The 14,734-nt window shown below is 35.1% G+C and overlaps 1 protein-coding gene across 6 annotated transcripts in view; it reads right to left on the reverse strand.

Moving 5' to 3' along the window:
• LOC137631139 (multiple epidermal growth factor-like domains protein 6) overlaps positions 1–14,734 on the reverse strand; it is a 238,290-nt gene that overhangs the window by 8,501 nt on the left and 215,055 nt on the right. For 4 of the 6 annotated variants that reach the window (XM_068362810.1, XM_068362807.1, XM_068362808.1 and 1 more), the window contains 11 exons: positions 10,796–10,968; positions 10,155–10,256; positions 9,771–9,926; positions 9,340–9,597; positions 8,988–9,128; positions 8,058–8,174; positions 7,672–7,800; positions 7,272–7,438; positions 6,695–6,823; positions 6,011–6,173; positions 4,587–4,769 (listed from right to left, as the gene is read on the reverse strand). In XM_068362810.1, coding sequence (XP_068218911.1) covers positions 4,587–4,769; positions 6,011–6,173; positions 6,695–6,823; positions 7,272–7,438; positions 7,672–7,800; positions 8,058–8,174; positions 8,988–9,128; positions 9,340–9,597; positions 9,771–9,926; positions 10,155–10,256; positions 10,796–10,968 — 1,718 coding nt within the window. The remainder of the gene's footprint in view (positions 1–4,586; positions 4,770–6,010; positions 6,174–6,694; positions 6,824–7,271; positions 7,439–7,671; positions 7,801–8,057; positions 8,175–8,987; positions 9,129–9,339; positions 9,598–9,770; positions 9,927–10,154; positions 10,257–10,795; positions 10,969–14,734) is intronic. The other 2 variants (XM_068362812.1, XM_068362813.1) reach the window with 2 other exon arrangements.

The following is a 14,734-nucleotide window of genomic DNA, read 5'->3' on the forward strand; positions in this document are numbered from 1 at the left end:
TGCTATAAAATGAACGTTATCCCAGACAATTTTTTCCCTATACAAATAGAGTCGACCTTTTCAGTCAAAATGATTTGCGTGTTTTAAAACGCACAAATCTTTATGACACGTACGATGTTCAGATTTATGGAAATGTATATTTCAATGTAAATCAATGATTAGTTTGCTGTCCTTATTAGCATTTTCCTATCTGTCAGAATAATCATTCCTTTTTTTATTTTCCTAACTGATGGGTACCCCATGTAAATAACGATAAATTCAGAACAAATAGCTTTTGCTCTCGGGACAAGGCCCGTGCATCAGCGATGGAGAGCTTCAAATTATGTGTTGACAGTACGAAAGTTGGTGTTGCACTGAGGGCATGACTGCAAACTGGCCGTCAGTTCAAGAGAACTGACGGCTAGATTTTCTACATCTGCTTCAGTTCATCCGGTCCCCTTTCCACCCTGCCTTCAGTTCAAAATACCCACATATATGCTCAAACTGACCTGAACAAACCGGTTAAATCTGGTTTCCTCAGTCAACCTATTAATTACAACTGTGCTTTGAAAAGCAATCTGAGACGTTAGAATTTTGATGATAGTAACCTACTACCAAGATTTATTCTTCCTCATTTTACAAGCCAATTACTTTAGGAAAGGGAAGGGGGTTTTCATGTACCTTTAATAATTCATATTGGACGGTTGGTCCTCTTACGACCAAATCAAAAGATAAACAGCTTTAATAATCACTAGGTCTATTTCAATGTGGCCCTTATCCCTTACTATCCCAGATAATTAAAAATTTAGTTTTATTTTATATATATTACATTAATATTGAAACAGCTTACCACACCGAATTGGGTATACCGCTTAAAGTCTTTCTAAAGTGGCACACTGTAGAGAGCACAAAAGTTTTGTTCTCCACATTCTGTTAGTCCAATTTGTTATGCTAAGTGATTTTCACCTTTCAATATATCTTCTTAGCCTGGTTTCACTCGCCCTTTCAAATTGTATGATTTTAAATGGTTTAATTTGCATTTTTAATCTATGACCAAACACATAAGAATTCTACAATGTGGCGCAGTGGCCTTCTTAAACCACATCATGAATAATAGTAATGATAATAATCAAAACTTTAATGAAAGAGAGAGAGAGAGAGAGAGAGAGAGAGAGAGAGAGAGAGAGAGAGAGAGAGAGAGAGAGAGAGAGAGAGAGTGATCGGGTCTCTTTTGAAATTCATATCTTAATAACGCTTATATATATGTATAAATAAACAAAAAAGGCACTGTATAAAAAACTCGATGATTGTTTAGTAAAGTTAAGTTGCATTTACTTTGCCTCTCCGTTATCACCTACCTGCCAGGCGCCTCCAGACATTAGAGTCACTATGGGGTCATCAATGTGTCGCTAATGTGCGGAGGCGCCAGTAAGGAGATAACTGAGGGGCGAGGTCTTTGCAACTAAACATTATCAAACAATCACCGAGCTTTTATACTGTGCCTTGCCAGCAAGAACGTCACAAAAATTCAAACATGAAAAGCATGAACTAGCAGGAAAAGATAGGAGGATCTATTAACAGTGCAGAGAAGAACGAGTGACAAGATAAAAAATTAAAACCAGTACAGTGTACCAGCGTTTATGAAACACGTGCGGTACATTGTTAATCCCTTAATCGAAGAAGAATTGTTTGGTAATCTCAGTGTTGTCCGGTATATGAGGAAAGATGAGAATGTGGAAAGAATAAGCCAAACTATTCGGTGTATGTGTAGGCATAGGAAAAGGGACCTGTAACCAGAGAGAAGTATCCAATGTAGTATTGTCTGACAAAAGGACCCAATAACTCTCTAGCAGTAGTATATAAATGGGTGGCTGGTGCCCTGGTCAACCTACTAAATAATAAAACTATCAGCAACATATATATATATATATATATATATATATATATATATATATATATATATATTTATATATATATATATAAATATATATATATATATATATATATATATATATATATATATATATATATATATATATATATTTGGCTAATCCTTCCAGCACTTAATACAACATTAGAACAATTGGAAACACCCTTTTGCTTTCATTTATAAACTGTCACTGTCCACTCTTTTCCTCATTTTTACTTTCCACCTTGAAGAGGGCCAATATGTATTGGTCGAAATATAGTGATTTATTTATATTTCCTTTGTTTCTTGTATGGTGCCTTTTTGAAGAAACACGCACACATATATAGATAAATATATATTTATATATATATATATATATATATATATATATATATATATATATGTGTGTGTGTGTGTGTGTGTATACACAGACAAATACAATACAAATATATGTATTTACGTTGTGTGTGTGTGTGTATATATATATATATATATATATATATATATATATATATATATATATATATATATATATATGTATGTATATATATACATTATTACTTACTAAGCTACAACCCTAGTTGGAAAAGCAGGATACAATAAGCCGAGGTGCTCCAAAAGGGAAAATAGCCCAGTAAGAAAAGAAAAAAAAGGAAAATAAAATATTTTAAGAACACTAACATAAGAATAAATGTCTCCTATATAAACTATAAAAACTTTAACAAAACAAGAAGGAGAGAAATAAGATAGAACAGTGTGCCCGATTGCACCCTCAAGCAAGAGAATTCTAACCCAAGACAGTGGATGACCATGGTACAGAGGCTATGGCACTACCCAAGACTACAGAACAATGGTTTGATTTTGGAGTATCCTTCTCCTAGAAGATCTGCTTACCAAAGCTAATGAGTATATAAATACACACACACAAACATATACATATATATATATATATATATATATATATATATATATATATATTTAATATTTTATTCGTGTATTTTATTTCTGTATTTGAGAGATATTTAGCCGCTCGTAAGGTGAAGTCCCCTTAAGCGGGTTTAAGGAAATGTATGTAAATTACATAAGACTTTCGTCATTTATTTAATTATATTTTTCATTCGTCAGTATATGTAAATTTACGTTATCTAAAAGAATTAACCTTTTATTTCAAGTATTCTGTTACAGTCTTATGTAGTCTCGTTTAGGTATGCTGTACGACACACACAAGGAATGAACACGAGGTATTGCATCATCTTTATGTTTTCACGTTATTAGAATGTGCATGAAATATCTTGAAATAGATTTACTCTTTTTTTAATGTTTCGAGGAGTAGGTGGGCAGAGTTAGCTGAGAGAGGGTTGCCTTGCAAGCAAGGTGTGTCCCTCTGTTAGATTTTCAACACTGGCAACCTTGCCGCTAGAGCCTTGCCCCCAAGGCACGTGAATGATCTATCTAGAAAATTCTAGACGAATTAAGTCAATATGTATGGACCCCAGGAATACATAAGCAGCAAAAGAGATTCAGTCTATCCCTTTGAAAGAGCCAACGTCCTCTCTCCTCTCAAGTGCTTGAAGTGTGTTCCCACTCAAATGTGAATAAGGTTTTGATCCAACATGTATTGTGTATAGTGTTGGTCAATCTTTGGTGGAATTTATTAAATGGCAAATCAATTTTAGTGTATTAATGTAAGTACTTGTTTAATATCAATTTTTTGTAACTGGCCCTGTGAGATTTATGATAATCAGTGAAGAGTATTTATTTTGGTTATCTGTTCGGTAACCTCATGTGAGCCATTTATGTAAATTTCATTAATGGTTTAACCATTAGAGTGCTAAAGTGCTTACTATTTTCATTAATTATCAGAATTAAATATCTTTATGAATTAATTTCCTGTGAGACAAAATATTGTATAGTTGTTTTTTTTTTTTAAAGAATCTTTCTTTTGTCATAGTCTAAGGTTTGTTCAGATATAATATTTCGAGTAATTTAATTTTGGTGTTAATTCTTTTTACCTCATTGTTGTAACTTTTATAGAAAATATTTATTTTTATAAAGTGTGTATCATTTCAATCACCAATATTTCTTAATAGTGCTTGCTCGTATCCCTGACTAAGAGCCGGAGTAATAGGTTGTTTTTGAATATATCATATATAATCAACCTATTTTCTTTAAGAGTAACATAAGAGACTTTTGGATATTCAGTGTTTTTATATATTGCCGTCTGGGAGTTGTATAATTTTCTCTGGGCTTGGGTATTAATTTTCAAGTATAGCATACTTAAGTAATATAATCATGTAAGTTTGGCATTCTGGAGTTTGCGTAATTAACCAGCCGTAATAATAATATATCTATATCTATATCTATCTACCTATCTATCTATCTATCTATATATATATATATATATATATATATATATATATATATATATATGTATATAATGTATTAAAGAGTAATACTTCAACATAGTATAGATAACCTATTCTAAATATAGTGCTTACATGCACATGACTAGTGTATCAAGCCAGCCTTACATTATCCTGTTAAACCTTTGAATTATTATCTAAACACAAGTAATTTACACAGATACTTTTCTTTGATTAATATAATACCAATTTATTAAATCTCATCCAAACTATTCCTAAATTCCATTGACTATATACATTGATAAAGTGACAAGAGGTAAATCTCGAGATCTGACCGAATTCGCAGTATCTGCCATAGCGTCCAGGTCCACACTCGCAGCATCCAGTGAAACGGTCGCAAGTTCCATTAAGGTGGCAATCACAGTCATATTTGCAATTAGGTCCGTAACGATTGGCTTCACACGGCTCATCGCAGTTAGGACCAGTCCAGCCAAGTCCACACTGACATACACCATTTGCTTGTAAAAAAAAGATGAATCAATATTATTAATGATTTCAAAATTAGTGATCAAGGTCAGTACAAGAATATCCACATGAATGCACAATATGTTTTTGTAGCCCTCAAATAAAAAAAATAGCAGATAAATAAAAAGAAAATAATGAAGCCGTTGCAAGTCTACTGCAGGAAAAAGACCACAGACATGACCTTATTCATGTTTGGGGATTGGCCAGTTTTCATTACCATGCTGGCCACTGCAGATTGGTGATGGTGGGAGATTCTAATCTAATCGCTCTATTCTGTTTAGTGAATCCTGATAGGAATGGCAAAATATGATAGAAGATTTGAATAGAGAAAGCAGAAATGTAGAACTGAAAATGACTATGAGTAAAATTAAGATAATGTTCAATTAAAATGAAGAGATGACAAACAAGGGTTATGGATGAATCTCTAAAGGTTATTAAGTAAGTGTTTCTCCAGGACATGAGATCGAAATTAAAAGAATAATAAGCAGGGAATGGTGAACTTTTGGTAAACGAAATGAGATTATGCAAATTAAAATACCCCTTTCTGTAAAAAGAAACGTATTTAATCAGATGGTCATACCAGTATTAACTTATGTATCAGAAACTTGGAGCTTTAGAAAATAAGCTTGTTATAACTCAAAGAGCTATGGAAAGATTAATGATATGAATAGCACTAAGAGACAGAAAGAGAGCAACATGGATATGAGGGCAAACTAAAGTAAAGGATATTCTAACAACATGTAAGAAAAAGATATGGACATGGGCAGGACATATAATGAGAATGACAGATAATTGATGGACATTAAGAATAACGGAATGGGTCCCTAGAGATTGCAAATGAAGCAGGGCAAGGAAAACAAGACGATGGATTGATAAACTAAGAAAATTTTCCGTATATTACGGGAATAGACTGGCATAGAAAGGCCATAAGCAGGGAGTGGAAGGACATGTCCGAGGTCATTGTCCTGCCGTGGACTAGTAATGACTGATGATGATGATGATGATGATGATGATATATATATACACATATATATATATATATATATATATAGTATATATATATATATATATATATATATATATATATATATATATATACATACATATATATATATATAGTACATATAAATATATATCATAAGAATCTAAATAAATAAAGAAATCGGAAAAAGTACTCGTCAGTAAAAGGCTCTTCTGCCGATGCAATAAATCTTCCAATGCAGCAACAACTCACCTGGATGACAAATAGCATCGTTTTGGCACTCGCACTTATTTGCGCAACGTAGACCCCATGTGTTTGGTGAACAAGGGTTTTCGCATTTAAGTCCTGTGTACCCAGCGGGGCAATTGCACTCGCCTGATCTACCACAGACACCACCATGAAGGCAATCGCAGGTCTAAGAAAAAAATCCGGAAAAGGAAAAGTTATATTTTCTTTTGTTTTGTCGTTAAATATCTTGAAAAAAATATTTCGTAATTTTTTATCATAAAGTACTTATATTCATATATACTGTATATTAACAACAATAATATCAAGAATACTATTAATAATAACAATGCTACTGTAATGATAATATGATTTTATTATCTTCACAGTGTGTGTGACCTTTATTCTTATTATATTTTCAAATTCACTTATGTATATCTCAATGGAAAAATGGAGCACTTTCAATATATTTGTTAAAAGATATAAACGTAGAATCAGTATAAAAATACAAATAGAACTAGAGGACACAAAACATTGTCTATTCTGTAACACAAATTTCTTAGAAGACTTTTCCGTTGCAATTTTTTGTGTTATAAAGATATGCAAAGAAAATAATTATCAGTTTAATGTGGCCTTCTACCTTTAATGTTACTCTATGGAATCCATTATGGAAATCATCCTAATTTCGAAAGGGAAGATCCCCTTGCATACCTGGTTGCAGTGCTCATCAAAGGTGCCGCTCGGACAAGTGAGAGAACAAGTGGGTCCGTAAGTGCCAGGTTGACACTGACATTGCCCAGTCACTGGATCACACTTTTCCCCGTTTGAACATTGGCACTTCTGTAGAATTTATTGCGAAAGAGAAGTAAAAAGTTGTGTTAATTCTCTGAGCAATCTAGAGCCCTAAGAATTATATTTTCATTAGCTTGGTTTTCTTAAGAAACAATATATCCCGTTACTCATTCAAATTAGAGCCGATTGCCTTTAGCTGTTTCATCGTTTAAGATGAAAATTATAATATAAAACGCTCCTTTCTAATGTTACTACCTGTATGGGCTTATATCTAAACTCTTTGTTGGTTTAAAGCAATGATTCTTGAACAATTTTGCCTTGTGTCCCCATCTGCATCATTTATAGATCCCACTCTCCCTCTCCCTGAAGTTTTGTAATTAATATAAAAAAAAAAGAAAAAAAAAAACTAATCTGGCAATCCTGCTTGCGCCTTCAGTTTAAGAATCACTGGTTTAAAGGGAATCTCATATTCCTGTCCAGTCCATCATTTTATTACCTTTTTGCAGTTGACGCCATAAGAACCAGGTGGACACTGCCTTCTGCATTTACGGCCACGGAATCCTGCAGGACAGAGGCAGTCTCCTGTCACGGGGTCGCACACGGAAGCTCCATCGCAATCACACTCCATTTTACAATCTTTGCCCCAAAATCCTTCCTCACAATCTGTTTGAGAAAATATGACATTAGAAATATATATCATGAATGAAAATTTACATAGTACCTGTTTTTGATAGATGCAAACTAACTATTTGACTTTACTTAGGTATGACCTGTTTTTGATAAAAGCAAACTAATAATCTGACTTTACTTTAGATAGGAAAAACAACTATGTGCTGCTGTTATTAACATTTTGGTGTAAAGAAGCATTAACTTTGAAGTGAAAGACAAACACTCACACTGACGACACTGGTCCCCTCGACGGCCTGGTGGACAAGTGCAAGCACCAGTAATATGATCACAGGGCTGACCACTCTCACACTTACAGTACTCACTGCAATCTTTGCCAAAGAATCCTCGAGGGCAGACTGGAAGGATTGTGAGAAAGGAAGTTATATATCCCCAAGAAAAACCGATTAAAGGACCTCTGATAGGCTACAAGCATGAAGTTATACTATCTACATCCCAGGACCCATTCCTGCTACAACCTGCAGATTTCAAACTAAATAAAGCACCCAACCATAAAAGCAATTCATCAGCAGAAAAAAGCTCAAACCCAGCTTCCTACAGTTACATCACCATTCCTTTCATCTACTGTATACAAACCATGACTTCGTGCACTTACTGTATTGGCACTGTTCGCCTTCAAAGCCGTCCGGACAAATACACTCTCCCGTCAGAACATCGCAGGCGCCTCCATTGACGCAGGTGCAGACCTCGCTGCACTCTTCGCCCCAGAAGCCTATCATGTACAGGTGCCTTATCAGACGTAGTTAGTTTGCAAACAAAAATTGATGGCTACATAAAAGATCTTTCTGATGTAAGTTTTACGTTGTTTCAGAACATGACTGGTTAATTTAATCAAAATAAATTTCTCCATAAAGCGCATAGATGTTTCAGCTTTGATGAAGTTGGATGTTATGCTAAATATTATTTTGGATACCTTTTACTTTTCTTGCTAATTTGCTGTTATAAAAATCATGCTTATGTAATATACACGTCGTTTGTTTTATATATATATATATATATATATATATATATATATATATATATATATATATATATATATATATATACATATATGAGAGAGAGAGAGAGAGAGAGAGAGAGAGAGAGAGAGAGAGAGAGAGAGAGAGAGAGAGAGAGAGAGAGAGAGAGAATCATCCAACATTATTTTGACTGAACACCCAACATTTTCAAATTTCTTCAAACTAACGTGAAGAATATGAAGAACAAAGTGATATCATTGCCATTATCATTATTATCATTATTGTTATAATTATTTTTAGTTGTTAAGCTGTATCCCTAGTTGGAAAAGTAGAATACTATAAGCTCAAAGGCTCCAACAGGGAAAAATAACTTAGTGAGGAAAGGAAATAAATAAACTACATGAGAAATAATCAACAATTAAAATGACATTTTAAGAACAGTAGGCTAACAACATTGAAATAGATCTTTCATATATAAACTTTAAAAAGAGACTTATGATAGAATATAAAAAGAGAAATAACTCCTGAAATATCCCAAGCAAGTGAACTGTTTATTCGTTGCAAACCTTGAGGGCAAGGCTCTTCGCAGTACTCTCCTTCCCATCCCGGAGGACATTGGCAGGATCCAGTCACAGGGTCGCATTGTCCTCCATTTCTGCATTTGCAGTCTAAGATGCAACTTGGACCGAATTTTCCCTCGCTACAACCTATGGATAAAATGGTTGAATTTCATTTGTGAATACTAGAAACCTAAGTTCTGTCTTGAGAATATCTCAATTAAACACGGAATAATGCATTTCATTTCATTTCTGAGTGCTGGAAACCAAAATTCTCCCTTGAGAGTATCTGTATCAATCATCACGACGTGAATGCAAAGGTATTGTCAAACAAGAATGTCCTGGACACATTTATAAATACCATCTTCACAGAAAACACCCGTGAATCCAGAGGGACATACGCATGCCCCACTTTCGTGCTGACATGTCCCGCCGTTAAGACACATGCAGTTATATATGCAGTTAGCACCATAGGTCCCGGATGGACATCTGTCGTGACATCTGGGACCCTCATAGCCAGGGGCACACTCACAAGCCCCGGTGTCTCGGTTGCAAGTGCCGCCGTTGAGGCAGAGACAGGTGTTCTCACAGTTGGTCCCCCAACGATCAGGTGGACAAACTAAAGGTAACGGAAAATATGATCTACAGATTTTGCTTAGTTTCTTGCCAATATAGGCAATAATAAAGGCAATGGCCTTCCATAATATAAAAGACGAATTTTACCAACACATCTAAAATGAATACTGTAATCTTGAGATACACCTGAAGAATAATCTGAAGATATCAACTCACCTTTGGAACAGTACCGCCTATCTTTTCCCGAGATACAGATGCAATCTCCCGTGATGGGATTACAAACTGCCCCTTCGTCACAGTTACATCTCCGAAGGCAATCCTTCCCCCAAAACCCGGTGGGACAAGGTCGGTCACAAAGCGTTCCATGCCAGCCTTAAATGACACCCATTAGTAGCATTATCATTCAAAATCCAGTATATCTATGTACGTGCTTAATTTTCTGGTTTTTCACAGGAAACTCCCTGTCTTAAGAAATAGCTTTATTCTAAGTGGCAGGTATGAATAACAAACGACTTAAAGGTGCTAAGCAAAGCCGTAAATATCTCCGATTTAACAAGTTGAAAATAAATTAGCGAAAATTAGGAAATGGCGTAGGCCTACCTGGCTGACACACACATGCACCGGTCGTGGAGTCACAATTGGCGGCGTTAGCACAGTTGCATTTCATGATGCATCCAGGACCATATGTACCCTCGGGACAAGCTAATTTGGTTAAACAGAGGGTAGCAATGGTCAGATTAATTAGAGGCTGTTATTTCAAAGACTGTTGTCATACACAAACATCCCATAAAATTTATTCTGATTAATATAAATAAAAAAGGAAAGCCGAATTATTGTCTAACATACGGTAGAGATGGAGCAAGTCTTATTCAAATATATTCTTCTCATTCTGTTGAGATTCCTTATGAACTTGACATTATTACATCAATAAAAGGTTAGATGCACAAAACAAACAACGAAAAAATCCTCTATAAAACAAGAATAAGACAACATGACTAAAACAAACACTAAATTCCACGTATTACTTGTTTTTGACAGTCTTTACCACGTGTCATTTCAGATCAAGTTATCAAACAAAGTTCATTCATGTAAAATTCATTAGTCTTATTCGAAAGAGTCCCCCTAAAATAATTATTAATATCTTGCAATTCTTTGGTGAATTTGTCCTCGGTTCTGCTAGTGAAAGTATGTGGCTAGCAGAACATGATATGCATGCACCTGTATTCACTCTCATCACTTACGCTCATTACAGTTATGGCCACCTAATCCTGGAGGGCACTGGCACTTGCCCGTGACCCTATGGCAATGACCTCCGTCGGGACAGTCACAGATGTTAACACAATCGGGGCCATGTTTCCCCGGGGGACACAGCTGACCACAGTGCTCTCCCGTGTAACCAGCTTTGCACTCACACCTGTAGGAGACAAGACGCGAACATTTTTATCTGTGATGCAAATGCTTTTTAAAGTATTATGTAATAGTCTTTGATCTCACTTACCTGTATGGCAAGCAGCAATTTTTTTTTTCAAGAAGAAACTCAAGACTTTCTCGTTTCCTAAGTATTTCGATAATGTGGCTTTGACAATAAACATCCAATATGCTGTGTGATATGTAAAATACCTAAAAAAAAAAATGTATACGATAAATCTGATCTTGTAGGTCCTGTAGTGCGTACGAGTAGGATTATCTTTTGTGATAGGACTAAGAAAAAACCCTTGAAATAAAGTGAGTAAAGGTACATAACCGGTTTTCAAGGAATAGTTATATCCTGTTATTTACATAGATACTTTCCAAGTGTTCATTAGTCCTCTTTTCCATATCGTGGAATATGATCTAGCATGTGACACAATGGAAAAGATCGATGAACACCTGGAAGGGACTGTTGATAACTACGACCTTCTTTCAAACAAACATTACATAGCAAAGAAGTTCGATTTATAGAGAGAAAAAGACTACAAAAAGTTATTTCAGTCGTCTCTAATTTCAAACAGGGCCTCGTATGACAGTAACCACTTAACCTTTATAAAAAAAAGTCCAGAGGTTTAAATGAAGAGCAAAGTCAGACGTAGTGAAATTTTTTTCTTTGAAATAAAAAAGCACACTAATTTGTGTCCGAATTATAGGTCACAAATAAGTATTATGAAAACCCAACCACTCGATCCTTAACGGATTAGTAGTTACCAAACAATTGACTAGCTACGAAATCCGTATGAGGAAAGGACACATGAGCCAAAGTCACGATGAGGTCCTTAATTAACGACACAAGGTACTAGATGCTCAGGGTTACAGGTATGGCAGCAGCTAAAGAAGAACAAAACAGCTCTGAAGGCACCAAAGATAATACTACATGGAGTTCAAAGACAATAGTCGTACACAGGTAGAAGGCACAAAAATTACGAGTCAGACTTTTTAGGAGGGAGAGATATTTTGTATTTAAGGAAAGGATCAAAGTTAACAGCAAAAAAGAGGATATTAGGTGTCCGATCAGGGACACTAGCATGATGGTGATGGTTATTTCAAGTCGCCATTAGAGTGAAAAGGGGATTCACTCATTATGGTGTGTATCAAAGTCTGTAATGCAGAAAACCCAAGTAGGTTCCTGATAGGAGTACAAAGGTGCAAAGTAATAATGAAAAGAAAATCTCGTTATTTGCTGGACTGGAAGCTGTGGTAAAGTTTTGAGTTTTTTTTTTTCTTTTTTTTTTTTATTTGTTGTGGGAGCTTATTGGAAACGCTCCAGTCTTGCAATCTGTTGGGAGAGAGTTTTAGCCCTGCTAGAGCCTAATAGTTTCTAGTAGTGTCTACAAAAGTTTTGGGAGCCTATAGGTCTACTTGTTAAATCATCAGCAGCCTTTGGTCCTTGTTCGGGTGGAGAGCGGTTTTTGAGCACTGATCAAGTCTCTATGACATTGACCTGTCCTTTGCCTCTTACACTCATAAGAGACCTTTAAACTTGTAAATGGGCAGGGTACGTTTCATTCATCTGTTTTGATACATCTATTCAGAACTTCAGGGCCGTGTCCCACAGAACTATGGACGAAATACAAATGAATCGAGGATGCCAGGCTTGCTGATTTCCAGCCATCTGCAAGCACCCGCAGCAAAAATGCACTTTTTCTTGCAATATAGTGCGGAAATGAGCCGTACGAATTACATATGCATTAAGAATGTATCGCTGATGTGTTACAAACAAAAGCGGAAAGCGTTACGGAAGCTGTCCGCGGGTGAAAAAAAAATGAATTAGGTATTCAGCAGCATAATGAAATCAATGAAAACGATTGTGAGTATTAGTTATGGAAGAAAACGGAGGAAATAAAAATGACTTAGCAGCTTTGTATAGTATAGCATTATGAAAAGATGTCTCCATTTACAAGTGATGAAGGTAAAAAGGCAGAGCCTTGCCTGCAAAAAAAAAATCCTGATGAAACGAAAGATAACCCTGATGTGTTAACCTTCAGATTATTTGTTATAGACCAGAGAGTGGGAATGCCATTATTTGGATCCATATATATATATATATATATATATATATATATATATATATATATATATATATATATATTTTCTTACGAAGCTGGTCTATCTTATTTATATTTATTTTTATTGTTTTCATTTTATGCATTGAAGAGATGATACCCGGCCCGTAAAATGAGCCCCCCTCATGTAGATATAAGTATTTTATGTAACTTACATAAGACTTTTGTCGTGAATTTCATTATATTCTTTATTCAAGTTCAAATATGTAATCTACATATTTTTTTGTAAAGAATTAACTTTTTATTTCACATATGTTTGCTATGAAGTCTTACGTTGTCTATCTGAAAGTGTTGTAGGATTCATGCGAGATAGGAACAAGGGCTTAGGTAATGTTCTTTTATGTTTTATGATGTATTGCATCATGTTAGAGAGAGAGAATGTTCAGTGATAGCCTACGTGTTTTTGAAAATTTGAGAATTCCCGGTGAGAGAAAATTATCTTTTTTTTTTATTTCGGAACGATGGGTGGGCGGAACGAACAGGGGAGGTCGTCTTGCGGGTGCTTTGAGGTGTGTCCGAGAGTTGCTTAAAACCCTTGATTTCGCCTCTTGACATTTTTATCTATTAGGAAACTTTGACGCAAAGCACACCCCCCCCCCCTACCAGAACCCAATCCTGGAAACTTCTGGAATTAGTAAAATTTGATATATAAGGACCTAAGGTTAGGTGAGAGACAGAAACAGACATATACAGAGATAGAGTTAAAACTGCAGCCAGAAGATGAAGATAACCTCCTTCCTCCCTCTCTCTCTCATTCACGCCCGTAACCCAGTTTAGTGTCGAAAGTGTTCTGTGCGTTCTAGTGTGTCCTCTCCTAAGTAACTCTGTGCCCCAAAGAAAACCGTGTGTCATGCAAGACTAAAAGGGGATTTTGAATTAATTGTATTAGGGTGAGTGTTGGCATTGTATAACATTTTTCGTAAACGGGCTTGTAGGCAGGATAGGTTTGTAAAGTGATCTGGTTAACTATTATTCATTAAGAGTCAAACTTAAACATTGTATTATTTCAGAATTATTTCAAGCATTTGTATTATTTTCATTGCATTATTTCTTTTCTTAGCTTAAGGTTTATCTAGATATAATAGTTCAAGTCAAGTTCTTTTATAATTTCAGATCGTAAAATTTTTGTCTTATTCTAAGATTTGTTCAAACTTAATATTTTTTCCAGTGACTTAATTTTCTTACGTAAATTCTTTTCAAAATGTTGTAATTTATATGGAATATATTTATTTTGTAATGAGTGTATTATTTCAATCATCACTATTTAAGACCAGGTTCCGCTCGATTCCTGTTAAGAACCACAGTAAGAGTTAAATAAGTGTTAATATTACTTAAGTTTGGTTTTGAGTGTGCTTAAGAGACCTTGGGATATTCAGTGTTTTATATACTGCTGTCTAGGAGTTATTTAACGGTCTCAGAATTCGTGTATTAATGCTTTAAAGTGTAACAGTTTTAATGTAAAAGCAAACGCGGTAATTCGGAATTTGAGAGGTTAATTAGCTTGCCAGTCGTAGTATATATCATATTATATGTTTAGTTCCCAGTCACGAGCCATAGTATAGTATATTTCGTTAATACCCAGACTTCGGGAGTCATAATCGTATAATATATTTTGGGTGCTTGGACCCGGGATCCATACATTAT

Source organism: Palaemon carinicauda, chromosome 39 (assembly GCF_036898095.1).
Source record: "Palaemon carinicauda isolate YSFRI2023 chromosome 39, ASM3689809v2, whole genome shotgun sequence".
Classification (NCBI taxonomy): Eukaryota; Metazoa; Arthropoda; class Malacostraca; order Decapoda; family Palaemonidae; genus Palaemon; species Palaemon carinicauda.